The sequence below is a fragment of the Ambystoma mexicanum genome, chromosome 6q, assembly GCF_040938575.1.
Source record: "Ambystoma mexicanum isolate Mex_15411 chromosome 6q, UKY_AmexF1_1, whole genome shotgun sequence".
NCBI classification, from domain to species: Eukaryota; Metazoa; Chordata; class Amphibia; order Caudata; family Ambystomatidae; genus Ambystoma; species Ambystoma mexicanum.
Genome location: NC_090937.1, coordinates 1,357,105,782 through 1,357,118,763, shown reverse-complemented (window position 1 = coordinate 1,357,118,763; position 12,982 = coordinate 1,357,105,782). Strand labels below are relative to the sequence as shown.

Sequence of the window (12,982 nt, the reverse complement as noted above, 5' to 3'; positions counted from 1 at the left end):
TTTGCTTTCCTGTCTAGTGAGCCACACAAAGTCTACTGGGTTTATCCCTTTCCGCCTGTAGGCGCTGTAGACACCTCCCATAATTCAGCCTCCCTAGTTTTTCCAAGATTAACATACAATCTGTTCTCAACTCCACTAGCTCTCCGGGCTCTCTCCCCCTCTGTCTCTGCTCGTCGCTCCCTTGTTTCTATCACCTTCTCGAGTTCACTGAGCTTGTTCAGGGCCGCTCCCGTCAGCCCCCCTGTTCTGCCTATTGCCGCCCCTCTTATCACCACTTTGGACGCGTCCCATAGTGTGGCGCTACTTTCAACACTACCTTCATTCTGCTCAAAGTAGTCCTCTATGGGCTCTTGGAGGTGTTCCTCCAGCTCGCCCTCTCTCAGGGCCTCCGCTCGGAGCCGCCAGGTTGGTATCGGGGCTTTCCTGTGGGTGTGTGCCCATGTCGCCAGTACTGGGGTATGATCGGAGGGTGTGCATGCTTTAATGGTAATTTCTGTAAAATCTTGTAGTGATCCCCTACCCGTGAATATGTAATCTATTCGTGTGAATGTTCCATGCGGTGCACTGTAGTGTGTGTACCCTCTCCCCTCTCCATGTACCTGTCTCCAGATGTCGACCAGCTGTAGTCCCTCGAGAGTCTTGTGCAGTTCCTTGGCCGGGGGGGGGTGGCTTCCTGTGCTTGTCGTCCAACCTGTCAAGGAGTGGATTCATGGTGCAGTTGAAGTCGCCGGGCCAGATGAACGTCGCCTCCCTGTACTGGGCCAGCCTGAGCACCAACCTTTTAAAGAAATCTGTTGCGTCGCAGTTTGGAGCGTAGGTGTTAAGCAGGCACACTTCTCTATGTTCCAGCATGCAATGCACCAGTACCAGCCTTCCCTCTGGGTCTGTATCCTGCTGGAGCATCTGAAATGGGACCCCCGGGGCAATCCATATTAGTACATCCCGTGCATAGTTCAAATACGTGGCGCTGTATATTTGCCCTCCCCATTTCTTGTTTACCTTGGTCTGCTTTTCTGAGGTTAGGTGTGTTTCCTGTAGCATCGCTATCTTGACCTTCATCCAGTTTAGCCATGCGTAGACACTGAGTCTCTTGACATACGCATTAAGGCCTCTCACGTTCCAGGTGACTATTGTCGTGCCATCTGGCCCCATGTCCTCTTCTTACGGTCTGGCTTCCTCGTCCTACAGCCATATCTTTGCGCTCTGTCCTTCTCCATCCCTGTGTGGGAGTCTCTTGCAGTCCCCATTGCGGGGCCCTCCTTCTTGGTGCGGCTATAATTGTTTTCCCCTGTTTTTTGCTTTATGTTGCTCTGGTCATCTTCTACTCGTTTCTCCCCATTGTCTTTTGCGGTCCTTTTTCTGTTGCCTGCGCCATATGCTGTCCATTCACACCATTCAACATCTTTAACCCAAACAAAAACTGATGAACTAACGCCCAGCCACCCTCCCCCCTGCTCGGGCTCCGCCGCTTCCCTCATCGTGTTCCCTTAGACGGGGCCGACTTGCAGCAGCGTAATGCCTTAAAACTAACATCTAAACTTGTAGATCGCTCTCTCTGCGGGGACGTCGCCTTTATCAGCCAACTTTGACTGAAGTGGTGTTGATCGCTCCTTCATACTTTTCTTCTGGCTTAGTTGTTTATCGAATGTTTAGTATCGTTGTGCTTGGCCGCATTTTTCCCCCTTTTTCGTCTTATCAGGGTCTGTTACCATTATTGTTGGCGTTTCTTTGCCTCAGCTGGGGGATGCCCTGTACATCCATCCACCTGTGGGCTTCGTCTGTGGAATCAAAGAAGCATGTTTTGTCCTGATGTATCACTTTCAGTTTGGCGGGGAACAGTAGCATGTATCTCACCCCTGCACACCTGAGACGTTCCTTTGTTGGGCCGAACTGTGCTGTCTGCTTTTGGACCATAGCTGTGTAATCTGGGTACATAGTGAGAGAATGGCAGTATTTTGTCTCTGTCTTTAAAGTTCATAATCCTGGCGATTATCACTCTCGGAGGGGCACCCGGTTGGGGTCTTTTAGTCAGTGCTCTGTGTGCCCTCTCCACCACGAAACCCTGAGATAGTGCTCCCGCCCCTATCTCTTGGAGCAGCATGTTTTCTATGTACTCTGTGGGATCATTGCCTCCTCGCCCTCCGGATGTCCAATTATACGGATGTTGTTCCTCCTAGCTCTTCCCTCTGCATCCTCTGCTCTACGTTCCAGGGCCTTGACTATTTGCAGTACTTCCGACATTTGCGTCTGTGTTGTGGTGACCCCTGCTGTGTTTTTTTGCACCTGCTGTTCTGTCGCTGCCACCCACTCCGTCAAGTTTTTTGTGTCCTGGCGGAGGAGGCACACATCCACCATCACTGTATCCAATTTGTTTTCCTATTGCTGTGTCCGTTTTATTTTCAAGAGATGCCTTCATGGCTGCTATTGCTTCCAGGATTGTGCCCTCGTTTGCGCCATCTGCCAGGTGGGGGGCATTAGCTGCAGCCATTGCCGTGTCTGTTGGCGTCAACTGTTTATGCCCGGGCGTCTTAGTGAAGGTGTCCATGGTTTCCCTTCGATTAACTTGTTTGGCATTACGCCTATGTGTGCTCGTCGCCTACCGACTTCGGTGGGCCAGCTGAATCAAAGTGGGGATGCTGTCCCTGGTGTGGGTTGCCAGTGCCGGGTATGTGCCCCTTGATGTGCCATGTGGGGTGGCCTCCGGTTCTCCCTTCTCAACTCCCCCTCTTCCCACAGATTTACTTGGTTGTGCACTTTTCCTGTGGCCCTTTGCATTATTGCGTAGATGCCACGTGGGTCAGTTGGGGGCTCAAGCTCTTGCCTCGTATTCCGTTACTGGGTCCTACTATCCCCGGCACCACAGTGTCATGAGCACTTTGGTGGTTTATTGTTCAGGTGCGTGCACCCCCTTCTGTTTAGCCTCGTAAGCTACTGGGCTTCCCCGCTGAGGTGTGCGCGTCGCCTTCCAGCCTTGAAGGTGTTTTGGTAGTAGTGGTTAGCCCGAGGTGCCTCCGGAATGGGCCAGCTCCCTGCTTTGGTGTGGGAGGCCGTCCCCGCTCGGCAGGCCAGCCTCCCTACCATCCTGTGCTCCAGACCCGTGTTGGTGCCTGGGGAGGTGAACCACTGCTGCTCCGTTCTGGGGTTGCGCTGCTGGGAGATTCTTCTCCTATGCCGCTCACCTCAATGGTCCAGAGCCGGGGGTCCCACCACTCCACTTGCTGGGTGTGTGCGGCTTCGGGCATACCAGCAGTCCTCCCCGCTGGCCCGGGTCTGCCCACCATTGGAGGTCCGCAGCAGGGTTCCAAGCGGCCCGCTCCGCAATGACTTTTATCTCCTTTTGCCTCCCCCGCACTGACCGGGTGTGTCGGCTCCTCCGTGGGTCCTATCTCCTCTGGTCTGATGTCCGCTCCCAGCCACTCTTCTCACCCCCGGAGCCGCTTGACCTTCGCTGGAGCACCTGCGTCCTTCTCGCCCACGGAGGCTGCGCCTGTCTCCCTCCGGATGGCTTCTGTTTTTCCCCCAGGGGTTCGGCCATCGCAGGGGTCAGCAGCAGGCCCGCTTCTCCTGGTACGGCAGTATCGTTGTGGGCTCCTCCTTCTCTTCACCCCGAGGCCGCGGCTCCGTCCGCCATTTTGGATTTTCGCGGGCCTTTTTTGTAATCAAGCGTTTTTCTGGATAGATGCTCCGATTTTGTTCCAAGGTTCGCTCAACAGCTGGAGGATTTCTTCTTCCACCTCACCCTGCATTCGGGTCGTTGCAGCCTTCGCTAGGATGTCGCTAAGCCGGATTTATGCACAGATCTTGACGGGAGCTCGGTTTCAGGACAACCTCACTCCATGGGCTTAGGCCACGCCCCCTCAACTCATATGATTAACCTGTATTGAACTAAAGGGCTTCTATGTCCTATGTTTTCAAGTTTTGTACTATTTTATCTACCAGCACTTGTAAATATGTCACTGTAAAGATAGAGTAGTACATTTTTGGTGATCCGGTGTTGGCATTCCCTTTATTCAAATTAATAGTGTTCTATTTTTTTATACCCCACCCACTCTTGCAATAGTTGTGACATGGCTGCTCAACCACGGATTGTTAGCAGGGGATATTAAAGTGAGGGCCACAAAGACTGTAGGTTATGGTGCATCCACACCGAGCACTGAACATGGTCACCAGAGAGATTCCTTCTCGATACAGATAACAATATGCTATTTTGACACCATTCCTTGGATTGAAAGTGTAAATCTCCAACAGATGCAAAATCAATTGGCAAAACTAGAATAACCGGTAAGTAATGTTTTTCTGAATTCCGCGTAACATCGACTTGAATTTTGTAGCCATAACTTGTTCAGCCATCATTAATCTGAATGAACCTGTCATAATGTCGACTATGTTTTTGGTTTTGATGTTATTGCAGGGGGGTTTTGAAATGGCGCGTGCAGTAGTTATTAGATTTGACATGTTTCATAAAACCATTTCAAAGCAACCTACTTTTTCAACACTTCCCCTGTTTCTGACCTGTGTTACAGAACTTAAATAGCCTGCTTATTATCCCCAATTTAATTCAAAGTGACAAGGGAGAGATGGGTCTACAATTAGTAGGTGTGACTCCTCTCCGACCTATTTCTATGACTGCATTCTTTACAAAGAGATGCAGACAAGTGCTTCAGTACCCTGCTGGATCAGGAGTTTTCATGGTTGCAGTCACATTTTGAGCAAAAGCAGATGATGGCCCAGATGCACTCTGTGATTGGTCACCTTCACATCACCACCAAGTTGATCTTCAAAGTCTGTTGTTCATCCACGAAAGGCAGAGCTAAGAAATGATGTATACCGGAAAGGAAACATTTCACTGACTGCCAAAAGTGGTGAACCATTACACAAGGCTCTGAGGCAAATTCCAGATGTGGTTTTACCAGTGCCTCTGGTGCAGGGATGGTTAAAGGGGCATTGGGATTCTGGGTCTGGACACAGATTCAATGGCGAGCAAGGACTTTGGGTGTCTTCACTGATGATGGGAGGACCATGACTTATCTGGAATAGTTACTGTTTTTCATGGTTATGTTCTAGTGACAAACTAATTGATGATTGTTTTCTAACAGGACTAGTACATTTTGCTGGTGCTTAGACCTCGCACTATCCCACGCCTGTACCATTTACAGCTTGCTCCCAACCCCATCTTGTTCCTACTTAATAAAAAACATGTGTCCACTGCGGTTGACAGTAATATCCTCCCTAACGCCTGCTCTCATCTTTGGTGGAAGGCCTTAGGACAGATCATCTTAGAGCAGAAGAAGCGAAAATAGTCTGGGACAGTCTTGTGGGGTAAGTGGGGAGTAATTGCTGTATTTGTGTTGGGTAGATAACTATTGTGTGATCTAACAGCCATTCCTTTGTGCGCATCCTCTGTAGTGCGCCACTAGTTCTCAAGCAATGATGTAAGGAAGGGCATCTGATATTTGTCAAAGTGTGGCAGTTTGCCTGTTAATAAAGCTGGTATTTCACAAATATATATATTGGGCGCACAGATTAAACCTATATGTTAAAATATGATGACAGAAACGTAGATTAAACAGTCTTGTTTTGCTTTCACAGGGTAGCCAGCGTTTCTCTCTGGAGGCTTTATTCAATATTGCAGTGACCGAAAATCCCCAGGTAAATCTAAAACATTTTGAGGGTTGCTCAAAAACAAGCAGTGGGTTTATGAATGTGTCCTTTCTGGTAATTTTGCTAGCGTGAGGTTTTCGCTTGATCCGCGGATCCATGAAATATATGCGATAAGCGATGCATCTTGTTTTGCCTGGGCTCTGCATTCATTGGTTTGTTTTTGTCGCATTTCGTTCCATTTTTTTTAAAACATTTGTTTATTCGAGTTTGTGTCCACAAAGAAATACAGCATAGTACACAACTATTAGTCAGTAATAGTACATTTTCAAACAGGAAGATTAGGGTGCAGTGGACTACGTAGCAAACATTCCCTCCAAAACTCAGGCGGACCTGCAACCTGCCGGTACTCTCCTCCCCCTACCCCATCATGACCCTCTCCGCCGATACTCTGTCCACTCATTCCACCCTCTTGGGGTGGGAGGGGGGGGTTCAAATCTGCAGAGAACCATAACTCGCTCCACCATCACCCCTTCCTCCATATTAGGATCCCTGGTTTTATATATCCAACTCCATCTTCACCCACCTGCAGGCACCCGCCTTCCAATGCACCTCTGACGGAGCCTGGGGTTTCTTCCAGGTAATGGCCACTCGTCTCTTTGCTAGCACCATTTGTTAAAAGATCTCATTCATATATTTATTAGCACTTTTGTAAAGCGCTGCATGCCACCTCAGAACACTCTGTCTCAATGGAAGTGGGACAAGGGATAAAGGCATTCAGTAATGTCAGTAAAGCGCTTGCTAGTGTCTCTTTACCATTTCAGTCACTGTGAAATGGTGGAGGAGTCTTGATGCAAGGTGGCGAGCGATTGACTGATCTTGGGCGTCTCATTGACAAGGCTGCTGTATTATTTCTATAGCAGTGCGTGGTAACACAATTTCCAAAAACATTACCACTTTTAAACTTTATGTTCATGGTCATATTGCGTAAAGCGTGCACTGTCACAGAAATTTGAGTTTTTATAGTCTCTCCGTATGGCAGGGCGCATTCAGGTTTTGTCTGATACAATAATGCATCAGCATGTATGCAATGGAGAAAAAATGGAACCAGCCCTTTGTTTGTGGCTTACATAATACAAGCTAACCAAACCGATTTTGTTAGGAATTAATTCACATCTTGAACATTTGAAAAGCAGGGCAATGGTTATTTGTTCTTTGTTGTGTGATGTAATTAACACACCAATAGAGTGGAAAGTCATTTTCCAACATACTTTTAATGTAGTGGAACACGTTATGTACGGACGTATGCTTACTTTGAAACAGCATATTCATTATGTCCTTTCAATAAAGAAGTACAAATTGTCAAAACACATTTGTTCAATGCTCGCACTAGTTTGAAACCAATTTCCTGTAGGCTATATCCCTGCGGCACTGTGACCCCGCCCCCACAGTTCGTTCCAAACAAAATTCTCTCACTCAAAGCAGTGCCTGTTCCTATCCAGACCGTAGCCTTATGTATTATGTTATGCTAATAGGGTTTTATACTAGGGCAAAATACCACCTAGTGATTTGACTGCCTACACTTGTCCATGGAGTGGTGTTCTCTGCGCCTTTAGTCTGATGGAGGAAAGAAAATGAGCAAGGGGAAAGTTAGAGAAAGTCAAAGCGGGAAATAGATGCTGCAAGTGAAGGAAGTGAGGGGTCAACCGGGGGCAGAATGTTTTGTGCTGGCCTCCTTACTGTGCCAGCTCTCTGGCACCCTCTGCCGCTTCTCTGCCTGCTCTGCCTTCTTCTTCCTGTTCTGCCCATCCTCAGGCCCCTGTAACACTTTTGCAAGGTGTACCTCATGCTGTACTACTCCATGGAAGTCTTGCAAAGGTGTCAATCTGCTCCATGTCGCTACTCTTAACTCTCGCTCCGCTGTCAAACACTCCTTGGACATTTGGCATCTCCTTTAAGAGCGTGATTTGGATGTACTCGGTCTCACGGCCAGCTCTGTCAGGGGTTTTGACACTCTACTCCCTGTTGGCTACAAGATCCTCTCCGCACACAGAACCAACTGTCCTGGAGGGGGAGTAGCACTGATGTTCCCGGAGTGTATCCGTGCTTCTGTCATTCCTACGCAGGCCTTGTCCTCCTTTCAATGCCTCGTCTGCAGGCTCTCTATCTCTCCTGGCCTGCCTCTCACTGTGTCCACCATCTACAGGCAGCCTGGCCAGGTCGCCCTCTTCCTCTTCGAGTGTGCTGACCTCTCCTCCCTCCTTGCTTCTACCTCTCAACTTCTCAGAGACCTCCACATCCACTTGGATGCTTCTAACCCCTGCTCTGGGCTCTTTTACAACCTCTGCGACTCTCTCTCTCTATTCTTCCCTCTGGCCTGACTCACTCTGAAGGGCACACCCTGGATGTTCTTATCCTGTCAGACCTCCCCCTCTCCAACCCTCTCACCACTACTCTCTCTTGGACTGACCACTTTCTTCTCTCCTCTCACCTGTCACTCTCTGCCCCTCAGGCTAAGCCAACCCCAGCACTGCCACCCACCTGCTCAGTCATCCGGCCCATGAAGTGTGTTTCAATGGATGCTTTCACTGCTACTTTCTCTCCTCCTCCTACACCTTTGGTTGACTCACACTCTGACACAGCACTCTCCAACCTTCATCTCTGTCTAAAACCCTGGATGTCTTTGTCCGTATCATGAGGATCCGATTGAAGCCTGCATCCAAGTGCAATTGTTGATTCGATTCCAACCTCGCCACCCTTAAGCGCAAGTGTAGGGTGGCTGAGAGGAAGTGGAGGTCATCAGGCTCATCCGCTGACAAACTGGCTCCAAAGACAATAGCATACATCCAAGCCTGCATCTCGGTGGCCTCTTAACACCATGGATGAACGTTTCAAAATCTGCAAGGAGCTGGCCAATCTTGCTGCAGTATCCACCTCTCCTGTTCCCTCCCAGGCCCTTTGCATGGCTCTGGCATCTCATTTCACCACTAAAACCGGCACATCCTGTACACTCTCTTCTTCCACTACCTCCTCTCCCTCTCCCTGTCCCTCTACCATGCCCTCTCTGGCTGTATCTCCTCTTATTTTCTCCTCCTCCCTGTTCACACCCAATGAGGTTTCTAGACAAGTCCGATCTATGAAAGACTTGTCAAATCAGGTGCTCCCCTGCTCCTCCAGAACCATTAATGACCACGTCGACACCCTTGCTCAGCCTTGGCCGATTTCTAAAATCACTCTTTTGCCACAGGAACCTTTCCCCTCTCTCCCTTAAGCACTCCCTTGTGCACCCCATCCTTAAAATGCCCTCTGTCAATCCTTCCTCTCAGGCAAACTACCTCCCGATCTCCATCACTCCTTTCCTGGGCAAACTTCTGTAAAAGCTGGCCATCTCCCAGCTTAATCTACATACTGAATCTGTTGGTTGTCTCCATGACCACCAGTCTGGCTTCAGAGCAGCCAGAAGCATGGACACTGCTCTTCTGAACACCTGTGAAGACTTGCTAACTAATCTAGACTCTAACCTTCCTTCTGTCCTCATTCTCCTTGATCTATCCTCTTCTTCGGCGCAGTCAACCACGCCATTCTGCTCAATCATCTCTGTGACAACCTGGGCATCTCTGGTCAGGCCCTAGCCTGGTTGACCTCCTTTCTCTCAGATCGACCCTCCCAGGTCCAACTTGGGTCATTCCTCTCTTCTATCTCTCACTACATTTGGTGTCCCCCAGGGGCTTGACTTCCCTCCCTGGCTCTTCAACCACTACCTGGTACCCCTGGCCCACTGCATCTCTACCTTCTATACTAACTTTCAGTGTTATGCGGATGACACCAAGCTCTCCTCCAGGCTCCCCTCAGCCTCCTCTGCTCCTTCCTACAGGACTGTCTGTCCGCAATTCAGAAATGGTGTGCTTCCAACTATCTATGCCTTAATGCCAGTAAGACTGAGATCCTCTTCATTGGTACACCTGCTCCCACCTTCTCTCTCACTCTCTGGCCGCCCACCCTGGGCCCTCTACCTGCACCTTCCTGTGAGGCTAAGTACCTTGGTGTCATCTTTGCTCCACCCTCTCCTTCTCGCCGCACATCTCTGATGTCTTTAAGAAGTAACACTATCAGCTGCACCTCCTAAGAGGTATTCTTCCTTTTCTCACTTTCCCCCGGAAGCTCACTGTCTCCAGAGCCCTGGCACTCTAGGCTGGACTAATGCAACAGCCTCTTTCTATATCTACCTGCCTCTACTCTTCACCCTCTACACCTAATCCAGAACAGGACTGCAAGACATGTCCTTGCCCTCAAGCCCAGGCATCGTATGTCTCCAGCCCTGGCATCTCTACCCTGGCTCCCTGTGGCTGCAAGGATCAAGTGCAAAACCCTCTGCATCGGCCACAAGCCATTCTAGAGCCGGGGACCACACTATATCCAGCTTTTTCTTCCTAAGCATCTTCCATCTTGAGACCTCCACTTATCCACCTCCAATGCTCTGAGGGTCAGACACTTCTCGAGGCACAGAGTGGGGCTAGATCTCTGTCCTCGGCTGGAGCCTCCCTCTTTAACAGTCTTCCTGACACTCTCAAACTTGAGCAGGACCATCTAAGGTTCAGGAAGCAAGTAAAGACCTTCCTTTTCGCTTCCACTTTCTCTCTCGCTTGATGAGGTCCCTGTCTGCTGTGCATTCTGGTTACCTGGCCACCCACTCAACCTGCGGGACCATGCTCCTGCATGACCAGTTGCCCTTGCACTGCCTCCAGGCCTACAACCACTTAGGGACTGTATCTGCAACCCTACAGTCCTATGATTATCTGCACTTATGAGCCAACTCCCTGGCAGCACTGACAAATTCCTTTGCTCGCTCCCCTCTCCACTCACCACCTGGCACTTCTCCCCCTCCCTGCACTTGCACGATCTGAATGGCACATGGCCTAGTAAGATCGTTGTTTTGTCCTCCTTTTTGTCTTCCCTTCCTTGTCGTGCCTAGAAACACTTGTGTACATGCGCATTATAAATGACTTCTATCATATCATATATCATATCAGAGCATGGATGCATGCATATTCCCATAGGTAGATTATAGTTCTGCAAAAGAGGAGGGGGAGGATGTCCTTTATTGCTATACAAACTGCATGCCAATGTTCTTCAATGGTCTTGTGAATTTGTAACCCATACTAAGTGAATGCGGTTATGTGGACTTTTGCAAAGCCACGATTAATCTGCTTTATGCCCACTCTGTCCTGGCACACGGGCATCTCCCCCTTCATGTTTGTGCTATTCAAAGGCACATTAATAAGGTCTGCAAACTATGTGCAGGACTTTAATTGGGATAAGAAATCAATAGGTGGTCAGAATGCATCACAAAACATGATTTGGGAGTGTGGCCTAACAAGTGTCTAGTGCGGCCTCAGAATCCTAAGTAACCTTAAAAGCCTGTGCAGCCATGTTATTAAATTAGTGGCCTAAAAGATGCAGTTTGGTTGTCGCATCTGGAATACACATTAGTTTAAAATATATTTAAAAATTTGTAGAAAATAGAATTTGTATGCAGTCAAAAAAATCGACCAACATAAACATATTCAAAAATAAAATAAACCTAGTTCAATGCACCTTCCAATTGCAGAATTCTTTTGTCGAAAATCCATGATTCTGTATTCATTTTGTATTCATTCTTTTGACTGGGCTTCAGTATCTGTTACCAAAACCAAACCGTCTTTTCTCTGTATTATGCTTTCCCTTTCCTTCAGCTACGGAAGACAATCTAATTTCAAATGTTTGTAACAGATATTGTGACTCTGTACAAGAGTGATAATGCCATCTACTGGGGAAGAGCAGTAGTTTTTACTTGTCATTTACTTCATTGTGTTAGGAAATCAGATTGAGCAGTCTGTTTGGGGACCCCCGGCTCAAAAGACATTTTTGGGTACTGCCGGGGTAGAATCGCCCCTTCCAGTCCACCTAAAATCCTGTTTTCAGTGCAGCCTCTGGGAACAAGAGTGAGCGGCTTGCATTTAGGATGAGGGTATTCTCACTCCTACTCTATTCTCTGCACAGTTGACCAGGGAAAGGCCATCGCTTTTGTATCCTGGCCTTGGGGGTGGAGAATCAAGGGAGGATCACCTGGGTGGAGAGTCCTTGAGGAGTGGGAGTGGGGTGCCCTTAGGCATGACATGGTATCCCCTTTCTCTTGGCACAGTCTACCTAATCCTCCCTCAAATGTATGCGTTATTGTAAACCAGTTTCACCCATTTTCCCAAATATAACAGTACTGGCATGAAGAAGAGGTAACTGAGAGCAATGAAGATTACCTCTTTTCACCACTTTGGTACTAAGACAAAGAAAATGCCTGTAAAGAACTGTAAGGGTCTGGCATGTCCTTCTAATCATGGAAAGGCAGGGCCAATTTGGTGTTCCCACCTGCAGGCAGTTAAGGGGTTGCAAGTGTATATAAAGAAAGAGAAAGGGAAACAAAGCAAGCTCCAGGGACACTTGAGAGCCGAGGAGCAGCAGGAGACCCGAGAGCTGAGGAGCAGCAGGAGACTCATGTGGAGAGGCAGCCTTGGTGGTCTGGGAGGAAGAACCAAGATGCCGGCAAGAGACCCAGAGGATGCTCAATTTAGGTGTGACGAAATTAGCACGTTCTTATGAAAAAGATTCTCGATATCTGTAAGAACATCGTGGACAAGCAATCTGCAGGAGATTCTGTGGAAATCCGTCTTAGTAATAGTGCAGGGTCTCTCCCTTTTGGTTAATGTTTTCAAACTTGATCCCATCTCTGAAGACAGTGTTCGGACTGCTCTTTCTAGTCTTCAATCGGCGTCACCTTTTGATGTGGTTCCTCTTAGCATCCAAAGGGCCCTTCCTCAAAGGGCCATTGAGATGCTGACCGATGCAGTGCAATATTCCCTCTCTGCATGCACTGTGCCAGCTGTTCTAAAAGGTGCTGTGGTCCTTCCACTTTAAAAAAAGGCTAACCTTGATTCTCTAGTTCCTGCTAATTTTAGGCCGAGCTCCCTGTTCCCAGCAATGATGAAGGTGATGGAGGCAGTGATAACGCCTCAGATCTTGTGCTTTCTGGAAAATGACTGTCTTCATCCATACCAATTGGATGTCCTTCCCAAGATGGGGGACGCAGTCTGTTATGATTTCATTGCTGGATGTCCTGGCGATGTTTCAGGACCGCAGAGAGACAAGAGTTCTTATTCTCCTGAATCTCTTGGCGTCTCTTGGAGTTTCAGGAGTTTCTCCTGAAACTCTGGGGGTAGTTGGATCTCTTCTGACCTGGCTCAAGTCTTTCTTGGAGGGCCGATCAGACGGTCTCTTTCCAATCATGCTTTTCTTCTTTTGTAGAGCTATCCTGCGGAGGTCCGCAGGGGCCGGCTCTTTCTCCGCTTTTGTT

At 48.6% G+C, this 12,982-nt stretch overlaps 1 protein-coding gene across 2 annotated transcripts in view; it reads left to right on the top strand.

Moving 5' to 3' along the window:
- EVC2 (EvC ciliary complex subunit 2) overlaps positions 1–12,982 on the top strand; it is a 1,020,434-nt gene that overhangs the window by 218,162 nt on the left and 789,290 nt on the right. For both annotated transcript variants that reach the window (XM_069631972.1, XM_069631971.1), the window contains exon 7: positions 5,590–5,649. In XM_069631972.1, coding sequence (XP_069488073.1) covers positions 5,590–5,649 — 60 coding nt within the window. The remainder of the gene's footprint in view (positions 1–5,589; positions 5,650–12,982) is intronic.